Here is a 21,348-nt window from a genome sequence, read left to right on the forward strand (position 1 = left end):
AACAGTCTGTATTTTGTTCATTTGAAGGTGCATATTCCCCAAAGCAAACATAACCTCAACATGAATTGAAATAGAGTCACTGTACGGGACCTGTGATTCATTAATACAAACATTCTCGGGGGTTTCCACCCATCTGCCGTCAACAGTTCAACTCGACTAAGAAACAGTTGGACAGGTACATGGATAGGACAGGTTTGGAGGGATATGGACCAAACGCAGGCAGGTGGGACTAGTGTAGCTGGGATATGTTGGCCGGTATTGGGCAAGTTGGGCCGAAGGGCATGTTTCCACACTGTCGTTCTATGAACTGTATCCACCTATCACTTGTCCTGCTTCACCCACCCCCCTCTCTTTCAGCTTCTCCCCACCACAGTGCAATCATTCTGAAGAAGGCTCCCGACCCAAAACGTCCTCCAGAGATGCTGCCCGGCCCGCTGTGTACCTCCAGCACGGTGTTCTTGGTGTAAATGTGAGGATTGGCCCGAGTGTGGAAGGTACCCTGGGCCTACACTGTCTGGAGGCTGCTGCCTCACCCGTTGGATTACAGTCTTGTAGACAGAGCCGCCGTGTGGTTCGGAGCGGCTGCCTTCCAGAGGCAGGGGCACATTCCCCTCCTCGCCTGGCGCAGGGTGCTGAACTCCTCGTTGATTTGGAGAAGGGTTTTTCCTTTCGTTTCGGGGAGGATGTAAAACATGAAGATTGCCACCGAGGCACAGCTTCCAAAGAACAGGAAGAAGGAGAATGGTCCCAGGACCTCCTGCAAAGGGAAAGTGGGAGATTACTTCAGCGTTTGTCATAAGTAGGAGAAGAATTGACTGTTCCTAATCAGACCCTGTTTATCCAGATGCTTATATATATATTATCTCTAAGTATCTTTTCCATTAATTTGCCCACCACTGAAGTCAGACTAACAGGTCTATAATTGCTAGGTTTACTCTTAGAACCCTTTTTAAACAATGGAACAATATGCGCAGTACGCCAATTGTGGTAAATTGGCCTCCATCCTAGGAGGAGAATTAGGCCATTCGGCCCATCAATTCAATTCCACCATTCAATCATGGCTGATCTATCTCCCCATTCTCCCCATGACCTCTGACACCCGCACACATCATGAATCTATCTATATCTGCCCTAAAAATATCCATTGACTTGGCCTCCAATGCCGTCTGCGGCAATGAATTCCACAGATTCACCACCCTCTGACTAGAGAAATTGCTTCTCATCTCCTTCCTAAAGGAACGCCCGTTAATTCTGAGGCTGTGACCTCTAGTCCTAAACATCCTCTCCACATCCACTCTATCCAAGCCTTTCACTATTCTGTACGTTTCAATGCGGTTCCCCCCCCCTCATTTTTCTGAATTCCAGTGAGTACGGGCCCAATGCTGTCCAACGAGTGCAGAGAGAAGTTCTTCTTGAAAACTTTGATTAAATCATCGCTAAACCTTTAGATTCCAGGACACAAGCAAAACACAGATTCAGGTGAAGTTTAAATTTCATCCGAAATCTCCGTCTGAGAGACCTGCACGGTGGCGCAGTGGTAGAGTTGCTGACTTACAGCGCCAGAGGCCCGGGTTCGATCCTGACTACGGCTGCTGTCTGCAGGAAGATTGTTCCCAATGTTGGGGAAGTCCAGAACAAGGGGTCACAGTTTAAGGATAAGGGGGAAATCTTTTAGGACCGAGATGAGAAAAACATTTTTCACACAGAGAGTGGTGAATCTCTGGAATTCACTGCCACAGAAGGTAGTTGAGGCCAGTTCATTGGCTATATTTAAGAGGGAGTTAGATGTGGCCCAGTGTGGCTAGAGGGATCAGGGGGTATGGAGAGAAGGCAGGTACAGGATACTGAGTTGGATGATCAGCCATGATCATATTGAATGGTGGTGCAGGCTCGAAGGGCCGAATGGCCTACTCCTGCACCTATTTTCTATGTATGGAGTTTGCACGTTCTCCCCGTGACCTGTGTGGGTTTTCTCCGGTTGCTCCGGTTTCCTCCCACATTCCAAAGACGTGCAGGTGAATTGGCTTCTGTACGTTGTCCCTAGTGTGTAGGACAGAACTAGTGTACGGGTGATCGCTGGTCGGCGCGGACTCGGTGGGCCGAGGGTCCTGCTTCCACGCTAGATCTCCATGAAACTAAAGGTGTAATTACTTGTGAAGATGTGTACCAGATGAAGTCAGTGGATCCATCTCTCTCTAGCCCACCCCCTCCTCTCCACATTGATGTGCCCTGCCCATCACCTTTTTTTAGTTTAGTTTAGTTTAAAGATGCAGAGCAGAAACGGGCCCTTCAGCCCACCAAGACAGCACCGACCAGCGATCCCCGCACACTAACACTATCGTACACACACTAGGGACAATTTACAATTATACCAAGCCAATTCACCTACAAACCTACACGTCTTTGGAGTGTGGGAGGAAACCGAGGGTCTCCAATGAGGTATATACTAACTCAGGACTGCTCTCTGGTTGGTAGGATGGTTCAGTTGCCTGATGCCAACTGGGAAGAAACTGTTCCTGAATCTAGAGGGACATACTGGATAAACTCAGCGGGTGAGGCAACATCTATGGAGCGAAGGAAAAGGTGACGTTCCGGGTCGAGACCCTTCTTCAGACTTCAGAATCTAGAGGTGTGCGTTTTCACACTTCTGTACCTCATGTCTGCTGGGAGAGGGCAGAGGAGGGAGTGACCGGGGAGAGACTCGCCCTTGATTATGCTGCTGGCCTTGCCGAGGCAGCACGAGGTGTAGATGGAGCCCGCAAAGATAACCCACGCAGTTCATGGGGAGAACATACAAACTCCGCACAGACAAGCACTGGAACCCGGGTCTCTGTCGCTGTGAGGCGTCAACTCCGCCGCTGCGCCTCCCTGGTGCCCTTTCTTGTTCACTCTTAAGATTCGAACCCGTACTTACAACAATGAAGGGAAACACGAGTCCCAGGACAAAGAGAGACAGCCACTGGAGGCTGTTTGCCGCCACCAAGGCGATCGAGCGGTTAGACTGAGTGAATATCTCCAATGGCAAGACTCCGCTAACACTACCTGGGGGCAAGAACAAAGGCACCATGAATCATCATATTGCACGTTACGAGGCAGGACACGTGGATAAACTTTTAACAGAAGCAATGTCCAGCTTACTTGACACTTGACGTCAGTGTTTTGTCACGTGTGTACCCAGCAAGGTACAGTGAAAATCTCTTTTGTCCAGTTTAGTTTGGTTTAGAGATACAATGCGGGAAACAGGCCCTTCGGCCCACTGAATCCGTGCCGACCAGCGATCCCCGCGCATTAACACTATCCCACACACAGTAGGGACAATTTATATTTATACATAGAAACATAGAAACATAGAAATTAGGTGCAGGAGTAGGCCATTCGGCCCTTCGAGCCTGCACCACCATTCAATATGATCATGGCTGATCATCCAACTCCGTATCCCGTACCTGCCTTCTCTCCATACCTTCTGATCCCCTTAGCCACAAGGGCTACATCTAACTCCCTCTTAAATATAGCCAATGAACTGGCCTCGACTACCCTCTGTGGCAGAGAGTTCCAGAGATTCACCACTCTCTGTGTGAAAAAAGTTATTCTCATCTCGGTTTTAAAGGATTTCCCCCTTATCCTTAAGCTGTGACCCCTTGTCCTGGACTTCCCCAAAATCGAGCAATCTTCCTGCATCTAGCCTGTCCAACCCCTTAAGAATTTTATAAGTTTCTATAAGATCCCCTCTCAATCTCATAAATTCTAGAGAGTATAAACCAAGTCTTTCCAGTCTTTCTTCATAAGACAGTCCTGACATCCCAGGAATCAGTCTGGTGAACCTTCTCTGCACTCCCTCTATGGCAATAATGTCCTTCCTCAGATTTGGAGGCCAAAACTGTACGCAATACTCCAGGTGTGGTCTCACCAAGACCCTGTACAACTGCAGTAGAACCTCCCTGCTCCTATACTCAAATCCTTTTGCTATGAAAGCTAACATACCATTCGCTTTCTTCACTGCCTGCTGCACCTGCATGCCTACTTTCAATGACATGACACCCAGGTCTCGCTGCATCTCCCCTTTTCCTAGTCGGCCACCATTTAGATAATAGTCTGCTTTCCTGTTTTTGCCACCAAAATGGATAACGTCACATTTATCCACATTATACTGCATCTGCCAAACATTTGCCCACTCACCCAGCCTATCCAAGTCACCTTGCAGTCTCCTAGCATCCTCCTCATAGCTAACACTGCCCCCCACCTTAGTGTCATCCGCAAACTTGGAGATATTGCCTTCAATTCCCTCATCCAGATCATTAATATATATTGTAAATAGCTGGGGTCCCAGCACTGAGCCTTGCGGTACCCCACTAGTCACTGCCTGCCATTGTGAAAAGGACCCGTTTACTCCTACTCTTTGCTTCCTGTTTGCCAGCCAGTTCTCTATCCAATTACCAAGCCAATTAGCTTACAAACCTGCACGCCTTGGGAGTGTCGGACGAAACCGAAGGCCTCGGAGAAAACCCACTCGGGTCATGGGGAGAAGGTATAAACTCTGTACAGACAGAAGGTATAAACTCTGTACAGACAGCACCCGTAGTCAGGGTCGAACCCGGGTCTCAGGCGCTGGAAGGCAGCAACTCTACCGCTGCGCCGCTGTGCTGTTGCGTGCTATCGGGTCGGCGGAAAGACTATACATGATTAATCCCAGATACAATGTCAGGAAAATGCCCCCTGGAACCAGGGAAGTTAATACCTTAATACCCGGCTTCCGTGAAAATATTGGTGTAAAACCAACGATGGAATTTGTTTCTCACCAACGTAAGTCTCAGCCGCAGGGGGAAATGAAAACTCACTGCTCTATGGGCGGCATGGTGGCCCAGCGGTAGAGTTGCTGCCTTACAGCGCCAGAGACCCGGGTTCGATCCTGACTACGGGTGCTGTCTGTACGGAGTTTGCACGTTCTCCCCGTCTCCCGGGGTCTTCAGTTTCCTCCCACACTCCAAAGACAGGTACAGGTTTGTAGGTTAATCGGCTCGGTATAAAATGTCAAATTGTGTGTAGGGTAGTGTTAGTGTGCGGGGATGGCTGGCTGGTCGGTCCGGACTCGGTGGGGCCGAAGGGCCTGTTTCCTCGCCATCTCGCTGAAACTAAACTCAAAACTCAAATGTCAAAGCTCGAGCAGGTAGCAAGCAGGGTTTAAGGAGGGTCGGTGGATGGTACCCACCTGGGCCGATCCCAAAGGTGAAGATGTAAGCGAAGATGAAGGCCAGGCTGCAATATGGAATCCAGGTGAAGTATTCCTGAAAGAAGAGACATTAGATGTGTGAACAAAGAGATGTTGATGGGGAAACACACATTTAAGGCATTCATAAACTAAATCGAATAAGTATAAATGATGTACTGGTAGGTATATCGTCTATGCAAGTTCTATTTAGTTTAAGTTATAATTAAATAGAACTAGTATTGATGATATATAAAGATAGACGGGCTGCACATGTTTTAGTGCAGGCTTATTTTTTTGTCTTGCTCATATTCACTCTCAGGTTCACACATTTACACCAGTTTGGTTTAGTTTGCTGTTTGTTTAGAGATACAGTGTGGAAACAGGCCCTTCGGCCCACTTAGTCCATGCTGAGCGGCGATCCCCGCACGCCAGCACCGTCCTACACACACTAGGGACGACTAACTATTTTACCAAAGCTGTACGTCTTTGGAGTTATCTTGAACGTGACAGCATTTCACTTTCAACCAAACATGGCCTTGGAGTTGCAGCCTCTGGAGTTCACTGATGCTGTGGGGTCATGTAAAGATGCACAGGAGTAGATAGGCTCAATGGTCCGTTACATTGAGCTTTCGCGCAGAAAACAGGAAGAACAATGCAGATTAAGTCTCACAATTCCGTGGTTCACGTAGGAGTCTAGGGAATAGTCATCTAAATATCTCGTCAGGTTCCATGTTAGGGTGGCGCAGTGGTAGAGTTGCTGCCTCTCAGCACCAGAGGCCCGTGTTCGATATTGACTACGGACGCTGTCTGTACGGAGTCTGTACGTTCTCCTCGTGACTTGCGTGGGTTTTTCTCCAGGATCTCCGGTTTCGTCCGACACTCCAAAGACGTACAGGTTTGTAGGCTAATTGGCTTTGGTAAAATTGTAAATTGTCCCCAGTGTGTGTAGGATAGTGTTAGTGTCCGGGTGGCTCGATGGGCCGAAGGGCCTGTTTCCGCGTGGTATCTCTAAACTAAAATTTCAACCGTTTCGCAGGCTTTCAATTCTTGAACCCCTGCCTCTATACTAGATTACTCACATTTGTAACTCCATGTTGAAAACCTATTGACCACAGGAACCAAACTTCGGTCTCTGCTTGTAAAGATCTCTATTGTATCAAACTGTTACCCTCATGAAGGAAGACCTGATTATCCAAGACTTTCTCGTGGAGTTGAGGAGTCATGTAGTCATGCAGCATGGAAACAAGCCCTTTGGCCCCACTTGCCCATCCCCACACAGAGATGCTCTACCAATCGGTGGTACCAGTGCCATCTTCTTTCGCTGCCGTGTGCTGGGGCAGCAGGGCAAAGGTCGCGGACGCCAACAGGATCAACAATCTCATCAGGAAAGCTGGATTCATGGGAGGTTGGTGTTGGAGGGGGGGATGCTCCTCAAACTGTAGAGCATCTTGGACAATACAGCTCACCCCCTCCAATGACACACTGGTCAACCTGAGGAGCACCTTCAGCAACAGACTGGTTTCACCAAGATGCAGCACAGAACGCCACAGGAGATCTGTTTCCTCTGTGGCTATCAAACCGTACAAATCCTCCCCCTTCTGTTGTGGGATATACTGACTCCGCGCAGGTCATGGACTATATCCCAATTGGGAAGTATTAACCAACTCCAACAGTGGTCTTCAATAAAAAACAGCTGGAATTTCTCCGTCAATATGAGGTTGACTGTGAAAGCAACCCAATGTTGCTCCATTACAAAGTCTTTGTTTAGAATTGTCAGGTGCACCGAGGTACAGTGAAAAGCTTTTTGTTGCACGGCTATCCAGTCAGCGGAAAGATATACATGATTACAATCAGGGCGTCCACAGTGTACAGATGCCGGATAAAGTGCATAACGTTTAGTACAAGGTGAAGTTCAATAAAGTCGGATTCAAGATAGTTTAAAGGCCTCCAGTGAGGTAGATGGAAGGTCAGGGCCACTCTTTAGCCGGAGAGAGGACGGGATGGGATGGAACAGCAGGGATGAAACTGGGTCTGAATCTGGAGGTGTGTGGTTTCAAACTTCTTGCCTAATGGGAGAGGGGAGAAGAGGGAGTGATTGGGATGAGACCGGTCCTTGATTATAATAATAATAATAATGGATGGGATTTATATAGCGCCTTTCTAGAATGGTTGGGGCCTTGCCGAGGCAGCGTGAAGTGCAGGGAAGGTTGGTTTGTGCGATGGTCTGGGCTGCGTCCACAACTCCTTGCAAGCCCTTGCAGTCTCGGGTGGAGCTGTTCCTAAACCATGTTGTGGTGCGTCCCCGATCAAATGCTTTGTACGGGTCATGTGTAGATGTTGCGAGCCGTGGGGATGTGCTAAAACATGCATCCATCCATTAAAGTGAATCAAATGCCACATAGGGAATCCACACCCACCAGAAACAGCATATTGGACCTCTGCATGGTCATACTTACAAATGGCGGACAGGTCTTCAATGAAGCTCACCTTCACACTGAGTGTAATAATCAACAGTAATATCCACATGGCCATGAAGGTGTACCCTTTCCAGAGCAGGACCTTCCTTCCAGCTCGTTCAATAATGAATCCCTGTGCAAAAGAATTATTAGAGAGAGAGAGAGAGAGAGCTTCAATCCAAGAACTTCCAAGTTCAGACTTTGAATCTGCCACTAACCGCTGCTCGTGGATGAATTCTGAATCCACGAGGTTCTCAACATAAAGCTGTAAATCTCACGCAATTGGCCCAATGTGGCCGTGTGAAACCTTTGCAAAAACTGCCCAGTCTATTCCCACAACCTTAGTGTGGATGGTACATGTTGGTCGGCATGGGCAAGATGGGCCAAAGGGTCTATTTCCACGCTGTATAACTGGTCATACAGTCGTAGACTGGCACAACATTGAAACAGGACCTACAGCCATCTTGCCCATGCTGACCAACATGTCCCATCTACACTAATCCCACCTGCCTGTATTTGGACCATATCTCTCTAACCCTGTACCCATCCAAATGTTTCTTCAACATTGCGATACCACCTGCCTCAACAATCTCCTCCGGAAGTTCGTTCCATGCACCCACCACCCTTTGTGTGAAAAAGTCACCCCTCATATTCCTATTAAATCTTTCCCCCTCACCTTACCCCTATATCATCTGGTTCCCGATTCCCGTACTCTGGGCAAGAGACTCTGTGCATCTACCCGATCTATTCCTCTCATGATTTTGTACACCTCTATAAGATCACCTCTCATCCTCCTGCGCTCCAAGGAATAGAGTCCCAGCCTGCTCAACTCCCTATAGCTCAGGCCCTCGAGTCCTGGCAACATCTTCGTAAATATTTTCTGCCCCCTTTCTAGCTTGAAAGTGTTTAGTCTTCTATGAACCCAGCGTTCCCAACATAAGCCTGAAAATTAATTCCCTACAGCTACTGAATCTATTGTCTTTTAGAACAATTTTCATGTATTTATTCCTTGTTTGGGATCTGGGAGTTTAGTGCCTATTTAGTGCTCATCTAATTGCCTTGGAGATGGTGCTCATTGAGTTGCTCTCCTGAACTGCTGTTGTGCCTCTGGTGAGGGAGACGGTTCCAGGATTCACAGCTAATGATTGTGTTTGGACTTTACTTCCACTGAGTCACGCATTTCAGATCGATACAAACCTCTCCGTGGAATAATATCTTTGCCTCTCCACTGGAATGTTTGCCAATTATTTCAGATTCACGACCTTTCAAAAATAGGCTTATTCTATTGAACGTTTCCCTTGTGTGTCCTGTCACTTTCACCGGCCTTCAGCTTTTGCAAGTTTGTCCCATTTCTGACATCAGGCAACCCTCGGTTTCCTTTCTTCCTGTCCCACGAGCATGCGACTCCATGCGGCAAGCGCGACCTAACGTGGTCGCTTGAGCCGTACGGCCTCGCGGGGCCGGTCCCACTTCGATCGCCGGAGCCGTATGGAGTTGTGCGGAGCTGGTCCCAACATCGCGCGGGGCTCCGAAAAACTGACCGTGTTCAAAAATTCCGCGCGGCAACGGCCTGCCGGCCTGCAGCCGCCTCAACGCCTTGCACATCGTCTCGACGCAGTACGCAGCGTCTTGATGCCGTACGTCACGCGCGAACTTCCGCGGACTTCGCTCGAACTTCACGTCACTCACTCGACCTCCGTGCGGCCCCCGCTTCTGGTTTAGTCGCGCTCGCCGCATGCAGGCACATGCTGGTGAGACCGGCCCTGTACGGGGATCACTCGACCTCCGCGCGGCCCCCGCTTCCGGTTTGGTCGCGCTTGCCGCATGCAGGCGCATGCTCGTGGGACAGCCTTAAGGCTTGATGTCCTCAGTAAAGTGCGGTGGACACAGTTGTGCCACAAAGTGGGCGGCACAGTAGTGTCGCGGTAGAGCTACTGCCTCACAGCGCCAGAGGCACGAGTTCAATCCTGACCACGGGCGCTTGTCCGTACCGAGTTTGTACGTTCCCCCTGTGAGCTGCGTGGGTTTTCTCCGAGATCTTTGGCACACCTTTGGCACCAGGACACATCTACTTATTGCCTCAGTAACATCCATGGGTTCCCTCTTTGACCATTTTTCCTCTCATGCTTCCCCAGTCTATAAGCTCCAAGGTTAAACACATTGCAAACAACTCATCTTCCTTATGATTTTCAATATTCCCGACAACATTGGGCGGCATGGTGGCGTAGCAGTAGAGCTACTGCCTTACAGCGCCAGGGACCCGGGTTCGGTCCTGACTACAGGTGCTTGTCTGTACAGAGTTTGTACGTTCTCTCCATGACCTGCGTGGGTTTGTCCAAGATCTTTATTTTCCTCCCACTGTCCAAAAACGCGCAGGTTTGTAGGTTAATTGGCTTGGCATAAATGTAAATTGGCCCTTGTGCGTGAAGGGTAGTGTTGATGTGTGGTGGATCGCTGGTCAGCATGGACTCGGCGGACCGAAGGGCTTGTTTCCGCGCTATATCTCCAAACTAAACTAAACCTTGTCTCTTTATGAAGATAGACACAAAGTGCTGGCATCTCTGGAGAAAAAGGATGGGTGACATTTCGGGTTGGGACCCTTCTTCAGACTGTGTTTTGCCTGTTGTCTCTTCATGCTGTTTCTCCCAAAGTGTGTCAGAGAAACATAGAAAATAGGTGCAGTAATAGGGCCATTCGGCCCTTCAAGCCAGCACCACCATTCAATATGATCATGGTTGATCATGCAGAATCAGTACCCCGTTCCTGCTTTCTCCCCATATTCCTTGATTCCGTTAGCCCTTAGAGCTAAATCTAACTCTCTTGAATACATCGAGTGAATTGGCCTCCACTGCCAACTGTGGCAGAGAATTCCACAGATTCACAACTCTCTGGGTGAAAAGGTTTTTCCTCATCTCAATCCTAAATGGCCAACCCCTTATTCTTAAACTGTGACCCCTGGTCCTGGACTCCCCCAACATCGGGACCATTTTTCCTGCATCTGGCCTGTCCAATCCCTTAAGAATTCTATATGTTTCGACAAGATCTTCTCATCCTTCTAAATTCCAGCGAATACAAGTCCAGTCGATCCATTCTTTCATCATATGTCAGTCCCACCATCCCGTGGATTAACACTTAGCCTCATGAGCTTGCATCTACCATGTGTGTGTGTGTCCAGTTCACCAGGCTTTGCTCCCCTTGAAGTCTCTAACTATCTCAGAGACACACGGAACTGCAGATGCTGCAATCCTGTGCAGAACACAGAATGCTGGAGTAAATGTCCTCAGAGTGCCTTTGGTATTTCTTTGGCATACAGAAATAGGCTCAACCATTGATGAGGCACAAATAAGATTGAGGCTGATCTTACGCATATTACTGAAGTCACTATTTCAATTCCGCTCGCTGCTATCCCCACGTATAAAATCTTGTCCTTGGGAATCCCCAGCTGCTGATAAACTTCATTTGCATAAAAATAGATCTGGAAAATAGGAAGGTCGATTAAAATATTTTGTTCAAGAACTCATAAAATGCAGCTTTAGACCACTCCTTTAAACAAAATGGGCGGCCCGCCAGAGTTGCTGCCTTACAGCGCCAGAGACCCGGGTTCGATCCTGACTACAGTTCCTGCTCCCTGTACCTGGGTCACCTGATTGTGATGTGCCGCCCCTACTACCTTAGACGGCACGGTGACGCAGCGGTAGAGCTACTGCCTTACAGCGCCAGAGACACGGGTTCAATCCCGACTTCGGGTGCTTGTCTGTACGGAGTTTGTACGTTCTCCCCGTGACCTGCGTGGGATTTCTCTGAGATCTCCGGTTTCCCCCCCACACTCCAAAGACGTACAAGGTTTGTAGGTCAATTGGCTTCGGTATAAATGTAAAATTGTCCCTCGTGGGTGTGTAGGATAGTGTTCGGGTGCGGGATGACTGCTTGTTGCGGACTCAGTGGGGCCGAAGGGGCTGTTCCCGCACGGCATCTCAAAACTAAACCAAAATAAACGGAAATATTACTCATTGGCCACGTTTTGGCCTCGCGGTCGATGAGTGTGAGGGGGGAGGGGAAGACATTGAGGACCCGGTGTGTGGGGGACCGCCCTGAGGAATGGTGGGAGAACAAAGGGGGGGGGACCCAGTGTGGGATGGGGGAGGGGGACTCTAATTTAGAACCCTCTGCCCAGGGGATAAATCTGTGTTTGTTTGTTCATTCAATTGGTCCGTTGAAGGTGCTGTGCGAACGGCAGCCAGACAACACTCGCTTGTCTTTTTCTTTTAGTTTTAACTTTTAATGGCAAGTTTTTGTGTACCTTGTGTGTTGTGACTGTGGGCAGAACAATTTCCCTCCGGGGATGAATACAGTTTTATCGTCATCTTTATCATTATTATTTTTAATTTGGCAGTAGGTTAAGGGTTCACTTCCTTAATCTGTTTGTTTTTCAGATCTAGTGATATGAGCTTCATTAGTTAGAGCTTAGCCAGGTTTGAAGAATTGATCCTGTTATTCATAAATAGCCTCTGGATTAAACATGTTTTCTGGTTATAGAGATCGCTACTTTTTTTGTGTGCCGTCCTCAATTCAGAACCATTTTCTTGTGAGCAAATTGTAGGGGGTCATTGGTACTTTAGTTTAAGAAGGAACTGCAGATGCTGGAAAAATTGAAGGTAGATAAAAATGCTGGAGAAACTCAGCAGGTGAGGCAGCATCTATGGAGCGAAGGAAAAGGTGATGTTTCGGGTCGAGACCCTTCTTCAGACTGAGGTGGGGGCGGGAAGAAGAAAGGAAGAGGCGGAGACAGTAGGCTGTGGGAGAGCTGGGAAGGGGAGGGGAAAGAGGGAGAAAGCAAGGACTACCTGAAATTGGAGAAGTCAATGTTCATATCGTTGGGGTGTAAAATATGAGGTGCTGCCCCTCCAATTTATGGTGGGTCTCACTCTGGCCATGGAGGGGGCCCAGGGCAGAAAGGTTGGATTCGGAATGGGAGGGGGAGTTGAAGTGCTGAGCCACCGGGAGATCAGGTTGGTTATTGCGAACTTAGTGGAGGTGTAGCGCTAGAGTTCCTTGGCTCGATCCTGACTACGGGCGCTGTCTGTGCGGAGTTTGTACATCCTCTCCGTGACCTTGTGGGTTTTCCCCGGGTGTTCCGGTTTCCTCCCACATTCCAAAGACGTGCAGGTTTGTAGGTTAATTGGCTTGGTAAATGTAAAGATTGTCCCTAGTGTGTGTAAGATGGTGTCAATGTACGGGGATGGGCTAATTGGCTTGGGTAAAGATTGTAAATTGCCTGTAGTGTGCATAGGATAGTGCTAGGCCGAAGAGCCTGTTTCTGCACTGTATCTCTAAACTAAATTAATAATTAATCAAGGGCCATTTACACCCCTGTCATTACCTCTACTCCCCTCTCCCATCCGGGAAAAGATACAAATGATTTTTAACACTGTAACACTATTTTCTTGATGCTAAACTAAACAGAATTGACTGAAGTGGTTGTTGCTTGGAGCCCACACGTGAAGCAGAGAAGGCCAAGCTGGCCATCCGCTAGTCACGGCGCCATGCGGAAGAGGGCTCTGCCCGAGCCGGCTGCCTGCCCCTTTTCCAGGGTTACGTCCGTGCCCGGGTGATATTAGAGAGGGACTACACACTGTCCACGGGGATTTCCAGGACCGCTGGGCATCGCGGGGAGTGCAATGCACCCTCAATCAGGATGGGGAAATAGTGATTTAATATTCAGTATTTAAGAATATTTGCTTTATTTTGTATTGTGGTGGCGGGTTTGTTTGTATTTTTGTACTGTACGTATCATTTTTGTAAATAGTTGATCAAAATTATTTTTGGTGAAAAAAACAAATGAAGCTGTTAAGATACTCACAATGTTGATGCCACTCAGCTGCATGCCTACGCTGACCACAATACCAGTTAGGAGTTGACACCGCACCGCTTTGTCTGAGAAGAGCTGTACAAGGTTGCTTTTGGTAACTCCTTGTACTTGAGCTCGTTCCGCCATCATTTCATCAACTTCCTCAGTGAAATCACCCGGACCCCGCAATCTTTGGAGAGCTTCAAGGAACAGAAACCATGCGGTGAATGGACTGCAGCGAGCGCTTTTCTACAAGGCACTAGCACATTCAATAACAAACTACGCGGGCAATCAGGATTGTGATGCAGTATCCTTCAACTTTTACTATGCATTGTGCGGCACGGTGGCGCAGCGGTAGAGTTGCCGCCTCACAGCGCCGGAGGCCCGGGTTCGATCCCGACTACGGGTGCTGTCCGTGCGGAGTTTCTACGTTCTCCCCGTGGGTTTTCTCCGAGATCTTCGGTTTCCTCCCACACTCCGAAGACGTACAGGTTTGTAGGTTAATTGGCTTGGTATAAATGTACCATTGTTCCTAGTGCGTGTAGGGTAGTGTCAGGAGTAAATTTGACTCTTGGAAATCTTTCAACATGTTGAAAAATGTTCACAAGTTAACAAGTTTCCTGAGTACCTGCTGTTAGCGTTACGATGTTCCCGTTACGTTAATTCTACGTGATTACCACGAGTTTGATTTGTTTTTAACTGGGGATCACTCGTGGGTGGACTCGCACCTTAAGACAGGGGTTTTAGTGTGCGTGGATTGCTGGTCGGTGCGGACTCGATGGGCCGAAGGGCCTGTTACCGCGCTGTATCTCCAAACTAAACTAAACTAAACTAAACTAAAATAATATCCACGACCTTAGTGCCCGTACAATTTGGGCAAAGACCTGGCAAATCAGTTCAACAACTGAACCGACAAAACAAAGTATAAGTGATCTACTTATAATATTCACAACAAGTAAGTGAAATAGTACAGAGACTTGGCACGGTGGCACAGCAGCAGAGTTGCTGCCTTACAGCGCCGGGGACCCGGGTTCGATCCTGACTACGGGTACTGTCTGTGCGGAGTTCGTATGTTCTCCCCGTGACCGCGTGGGGTTTCTCCGGGTGCTCCGGTTTCCTCCCACACTCCAAATACGTTAATTGGCCTTGGTAAAGATTGTAAATTGTTCCTCATGTGTGTAGGATAGTGTTAGTGAGCGGGGATCGCTGGTCGGCACGGACTCGGTGGGCCGAAGGGCCTGTTTATGCTCTGTATCTCTAAACTAAACTAAACTAAACTAAACTAAACTAAACTAAACTTCCACAGAGACAGGGAATAAGAGAGGCATCTCTCATTTAATTTTAATATCTGCGACAAAGCAATTTAAAGAATTGTTAGTACGTTATGGTTTTAGACATGGTTTAATCTGATCTCCATATATACAGTAGTGCACTCTGCTTTGGTAGTACCTTACCTGGAACCTTGTTTACATTCATGATACTGTTTATATTGTCACAAAGAGAAAAAAAAGCTATAAGCGGAACAAGGAACCATGAATTAATAAATAATGGTGAAAGTTTGGAGAAGTTTAGATTAATAGATGTATTAATCTAAATCCACAGATGAGATTGAACCCTGAAAATAGGCCCGATTAATTCTTCATCTATAGGAAATGCATTTTGAGTGAGATGTTTTAGCCTTTGAAGACCAATTCTTCTCACGTCACTATACCAGACTGTTACTAAGGTAAATGGGAGTGAACATGGAGTGCTGCATGTAGTGGAAGGGATACTTCTTTTGCTTCACATCTGCATGGGCAGTTTGCTCCAAGCGAAGGCATGTTAATGGCTGATTATATAACATAGGCCAACATGGCCATATTGAATCTTTATAGCGGCCATGCACTTAGTTCAATCCTTCCTTTTAGCCTAGCTTAGAGATTCAGTGCAGAAACAGGCCCTTCGGCCTAGCGAGTCCGTGCCGACCAGCTGACCCCATACACTAGCACCATCCTACATATACTAGCGACAATTTTACAATTACAATTAGCCTACAACTTTGGAGTGTGGGAAGAAACTGGAGATCCCATAGAACACCCAGGTCACATCGAGAACGTACAAACTCCGTACAGACCAGCGCCCGTAGTCAGACGTTTAAAAGGATTAGAGCGAATCTCATTGAAACATATAAGATTATTAAGGGCTTGGACATGCTAGAGGCAGGAAACATGTTCCCGATGTTGGGGGAGTCCAGAACCAGGGGCCACAGTTTAAGAATAAGGAGTAGGCCATTTAGAACGGAGATAAGGAAACAATTTTTCTCACAGAGAGTGGTGTGTCTGTGGAATTCTCTGAGGCAGGTTCTCTGGATGCTTTCAAGAGAGAGCTAGATAGGGCTCTTAAAAATAGCGGAGTCAGGGGATATGGGGGGAAGGCAGGAACGGGGTACTGATTGTGGATGATCAGCCATGATCACATTGAATGGCGGTGCTGGCTCGAAGGACCAAATGGCCTCCTCCTGCACCTATTGTCTATTGTCAGGATCGAACCCGGGTCTCTGGCGCTGTGAGGCAGCAGCTCTACCGTTGCGCCACCATGCCACCCTCTCTTCCGTAATGGTCCAAAAATTCATTCTTCAAGTACCAATCCAGTATTTCATTCCAAGATGAATGGCGTACAGGTTTGAGGGAGACAATCTGTTCCTCATGTAACATGGTCCAAAAGTTGCCATTTCAGGCAGCGTATTACTGGTTTATTGGTTTATTATTGTCACGTGTGCCAAGGTACTGTGAAAACTTTGTTTGCATGCTATCCAGTCAAATCATACAACACAATCTCGCCGAACACAAGCACAACAGTGCAAAAGAGAAAAATGCCAGAGTGCAATTATAGTGTTGCAGTATTATGTATCATAAGATCTTAAGTGATAGGAGCCGAATTAGGCCATTCGGCCCATCAAGTCTACTCCGCCATTCAATAATGGCTGATCTATCTCTCCCTCCTAACCCCATTCTCCTGCCTTCTCACCATAACCCCTGACACCCGCACTAATCAAGAATCTATCTATCTCTGCCTTAAAAATATCCACTGACTTGGCCTCCACAGCCTTCTGTGGCAAAGAATTCCACAGATTCACCACCCTCTATCTTTTGTTGGTTGGGAGAGGGGAAGTAAAGGGAATTATGGGGAGTGTAAATGGCCCCTGATTAATTTCTTTATTTTAATTTAGTTTAGAGATTTAGAGATACAAACAGGCCCTTTGGCCCTTTGGCCCTTTGGCCCTTTGGCCCTTTGGCCCTTTGGCATGCCGACCAGCTAAACGCGTACTCTAGCACTACCCTACACGCAGGAGGGACAATTTTACATTTATACCACATCAATTAACCTAAAAACCTCCACGTCTTTGGAGTGTGGGAGGAAACCGGAATTCCCGGAGAAAACCCATGTCACGGGGAGAACGCACAGTACAAACTCTGTATAGGCAGCACTCGTAGTCAGGTTTGAACCTGGGTCTCTGGCGCTGTTCGGCAGCATCTCTACCGTGCTGCCGTTATGTTGGCTGAGTTCCTCGGACAGAGTGAAGGGTAATTGGAGTCGGTGGGGGAGAGGTCATTTTTTTGTAATGGACTGGGCTACATCCACAGCTCTCGGAAATTTCTTGCTGTCTTTGACAGAACTGTTGCCAAACCAATCTGTGATGCTTTCTTCCTGAGTGAACAATAACTCCTCATTATAGTTCCTTTGACAAATGTTTATAAGCTGTTTGCTGACCTTCCACCAGTAACATTTTCACATTGATTGAAAGAAAAAGCCTAACCTTTCAATTCTTTGCTGAAAAAAGCGAGGGAACAAAAGTTGTCAACAAAATAGAGAGAGTACAGAGGAGATTTACTAGAATGTTGCCTGGGTTTCAGCAACTGAGTTACAGGGAAAGGTTGAACAAGTTAGGTCTTTATTCTTTGGAGCGCAGAAGGTTAAGGGGGGACTTGATAGAGGTCTTTAAAATGATGAGAGGGATAGACAGAGTTGATATGGATAAGCTTTTCCCATTGAGAATAGGGAAGATTCAAACAAGAGGACATGACTTGAGAATTAAGGGACAGAAGTTTAGGGGTAACATTAGGGGGAACTTCTTTACTCAGAGAGTGGTAGCTGTGTGGAATGAGCTTCCAGTGGAAGTGGTGGAGGCAGGTTCGATTTTATCATTTAAAAATAAATTGGATAGGTATATGGACGGGAAAGGAATGGAGGGTTATGGTCTGAGTGCAGGTAGATGGGACTAGGGGAGAATAAGTGTTCGGCACGGACTAGAAGGGCCGAGATGGCCTGTTTCCGTGCTGTAATTGTTATATGTTTATATATATGGGAAAAAAAGGTTTTTAATTTGGAATTGGGGTTTTTGAGTTAGTTGTGTAGATGTGCAATACAGGTGTACAAAATCATGAGAGGAATAGATCGGATAAATGCATGGTGTATCTTGTCCAAATTAGCAGAGTCGAGAACCAGAGGACATAGATTTAAGGTGAGAGGGGAAAGATTTAATAGGAACTACCTCCTCCGGCAGCTCATTCCATACATCCACCACCCTTTGTGCAAATATGTTACCCCTCTAAATCCAATTAAATCTTTCTCCTCTTACGTTAACCACTCTTTGAAGGTGAGAAAACGATTGGGATAGGCACAAAAAGCTGGAGTAACTCAGTGGGACAGGCAGCATCTCTGGAGAGAAGGAAAGTGTGACGTTTCGGATCTTCAGTCTGAAACGTCACCCATTCCTTCTCTCCGGAGATGCTGCCTGTCCCGCTGAGTTACTCCAGCTTGTTGTGTCTATCTTTGGTTTAAACAGTATCTGCAGTTCCTTCCTACATAAAACAATGGAGGTTTGCCCACCATGTCAATAGGTCTACAAAGTCTGATCTGCTGCATTGTCACTCACCATCTATGCAGAGAGCTTTGTCCCCTTTCTCCATGAGTAGATACCTGGGGCTCTCTGGAAACCAGGGCAGGCTGACCAGTTGAATGAGGGCAGGTAGTCCACTGAAGGCCAGCAACAAGTGCCATTTGTTTTCATCACCTAGAATTTCCCTGGGACAAAATATAAGGGGATTGTTAAGGTTGCGATTATCAACTCCGCTAATGAAGCATCCTTCACAAAATGGAGACAACATTGGATTTATTTAGTGTAGAATTAGTGTAACTGAGTCAGTGTGATGGACTGGGAGAGCCAAAGGGATTGATTCCACGCTGTGTCTCTTTATGACTCTATAACTTGAGATTGCTCCATGATACTTCAAAACCGATGAGATATGATCACAGCACGAAAACCAGCTGCTTGAGGTCGGCACGGTGGCGCAGCGGTAGAGTTGCTGCCTCACAGCGCCAGAGACCCGGGTTCCATCCATTCTGCGGGTGCTTGTCTGTATGGAGTTTGTATGTTCTCCCCGTGACTGCATGGGGTTTTCTCCGGGTGCTCCGGTTTCCGCCCACACTCCAAAGACGTACAAGTTTTGTAGGTTGATTGGCTTCAGTCAAATTATAAATAGTCTCCAGTGTGTGTACGATAGTGTTTGCGTGCGGGGATCGCTGGTCAGCGGGGACTCGGTGGGCCGAAGGGCCTGTTTCCGTGCTGTATCTCTGAACTAAAAAAAATCTAACCTGGGGAGGTGGAGAAAGCTGGAAGGGGGGGGGGGGGGGGACAAAGCTGGGCGAGTGATAGGTGGATACAGGTGAGGATAAGTTGATTGGAAATCCCTGAGAGTGTTTGTATTAATGAATTACAGGTCCGTAGAGTGGCTCCAAGGTTCAAGGTTACAGTACAAGGTCAGTACAAGGTTAATTCCCGGGATGGCGGGACTGTCATATGCTGAGAGAATGGAGCAGCTGGGCTTGTACACTCTGGAGTTTAGAAGGATGAGGATATCTCATTGAAACATATAAGATTGTATAGGGTTTGGACACGCTAGAGGCAGGAAACATGTTCCCGATGTTGGGGGAGTCCAGAACCTGGGGCCACAGTTTAAGAATAAGGAGTAAGCCATTTAGAACGGGGACGAGGAAACACTTTTTCTCACAGAGAGTGGTGAGTCTGTGGAATTCTCTGCCTCAGAGGGCAGGTTCTCTGGATGCTTTCAAGAGAGAGCTAGATAGGGCTCTTAAAAATAGCGGAGTCAGGGAATATGGGGAGAAGGCAGGAACGGGGTACTGATAGAAACATAGAAACATAGAAATTAGGTGCAGGAGTAGGCCATTCGGCCCTTCGAGCCTGCACCGCCATTCAATATGATCATGGCTGATCATCCACTCAGTATCCCGTACCTGCCTTCTCTCCATACCCTCTGATCCCCTTAGCCACAAGGGCCACATCTAACTCCCTCTTAAATATAGCCAATGAACTGGCCTCGACTACCCTCTGTGGCAGGGAGTTCCAGAGATTCACCACTCTCTGTGTGAAAAAAGTTCTTCTCATCTCGGTTTTAAAGGATTTCCCCCTTATCCTTAAGCTGTGACCCCTTGTCCTGGACTTCCCCAACATCGGGAACAATCTTCCTGCATGTAGCCTGTCCAACCCCTTAAGAATTTTGTAAGTTTCTATAAGATCCCCTCTCAATCTCCTAAATTCTAGAGAGTATAAACCAAGTCTATCCAGTCTTTCTTCATAAGACAGTCCTGACATCCCAGGAATCAGTCTGGTGAACCTTCTCTGCACTCCCTCTATGGCAATAATGTCCTTCCTCAGATTTGGAGACCAAAACTGTACGCAATACTCCAGGTGTGGTCTCACCAAGACCCTGTACAACTGCAGTAGAACCTCCCTGCTCCTATACTCAAATCCTTTTGCTATGAAAGCTAACATACCATTCGCTTTCTTCACTGCCTGCTGCACCTGCATGCCCACTTTCAATGACTGGTGTACCATGACACCCAGGTCTCGCTGCATCTCCCCTTTTCCTAGTCGGCCACCATTTAGATTGGGGATGATCAGCCATGATCACATTGAATGGCGGTGCTGGTTCGAAGGGCCGAATGACGTACTCCTGCACCTATTGTCTATTGTCTATTGTCCACTTCAGTTTATGTTGAGGTTATGTTGGCTTGAGGGAATATACATCTGAAAATAAACAAAATTCAACCTTCCATTCTTCCAAACATTTTAAAATCTTGGCCTCTGTCCCATGGCATATATCTCACCAAGGAAAGTGCAACTCAGCCTTCATGATCTCACTAGTGGAATTACATTCTGGTCATCAATACTCCCACAAACACTTTACATGATATCGCACGTCCCTGTTTATCACGTCTACCTTCATTATGGGAAAGTCTTCATTAGAGCAAACCTCTACATGGAGGGGAGCTGTCTTTGCACATTTGAAATTGCATAACCCTGCAGCAAATGCATATTACAGAGCAGAGAATTAAAGCAAATTCATTCCATTACAGCTAACAGTGAACAGAAAATATTAAAGGAAAGGAGATGAGTATCTGACATTGTTGTCACAGTTGCACTGCATGGAAACAGGCCCTTCGGCCCACCAAGCTTGTACCGACCATCAAATACCAGTCGCGTCACAGGGAGAACGTACAAACGCCAACCAGCGATACCCGTACACTAACACTATCCTAAACACCCTACGAGGGACAATTTAAAATCTTTACCAAGGCCAATTAACCTACAAACCTGTACGTCTTTGGAGTGTGGGGGGGAAACCGGAGCACCCAGAGAAAACCCACGCAGTCTCGGGGAGAACATACAAACTCCGTACAGACAGCATCCGTAGTCAGGATCGCACCCGGGTCTCTGGCGCTGTAAGGTAGCAACTCTACCGCTGTGTGTTATGCCGCCCCTTCATGTACTCACTACA

The 21,348-nt window shown here is 47.4% G+C and overlaps 1 protein-coding gene across 1 annotated transcript in view; it reads right to left on the reverse strand.

Annotated features, from left to right (window-relative positions):
- Positions 1 to 541: 541 nt before the first annotated feature.
- The window catches only part of LOC116987171 (solute carrier family 2, facilitated glucose transporter member 11-like), a 41,350-nt gene continuing 20,543 nt past the window's right edge, over positions 542 to 21,348 (reverse strand). The window contains exons 6-12 of the mRNA XM_033043047.1: positions 18,426 to 18,574; positions 13,523 to 13,710; positions 11,027 to 11,137; positions 7,694 to 7,795; positions 5,207 to 5,282; positions 2,915 to 3,042; positions 542 to 757 (exon numbers count right to left, since the gene is read on the reverse strand). Of these exons, the coding sequence (XP_032898938.1) occupies positions 542 to 757; positions 2,915 to 3,042; positions 5,207 to 5,282; positions 7,694 to 7,795; positions 11,027 to 11,137; positions 13,523 to 13,710; positions 18,426 to 18,574 (970 nt within the window). The remainder of the gene's footprint in view (positions 758 to 2,914; positions 3,043 to 5,206; positions 5,283 to 7,693; positions 7,796 to 11,026; positions 11,138 to 13,522; positions 13,711 to 18,425; positions 18,575 to 21,348) is intronic.

Source organism: Amblyraja radiata, chromosome 25, assembly GCF_010909765.2.
Source record: "Amblyraja radiata isolate CabotCenter1 chromosome 25, sAmbRad1.1.pri, whole genome shotgun sequence".
Classification (NCBI taxonomy): domain Eukaryota; kingdom Metazoa; phylum Chordata; class Chondrichthyes; order Rajiformes; family Rajidae; genus Amblyraja; species Amblyraja radiata.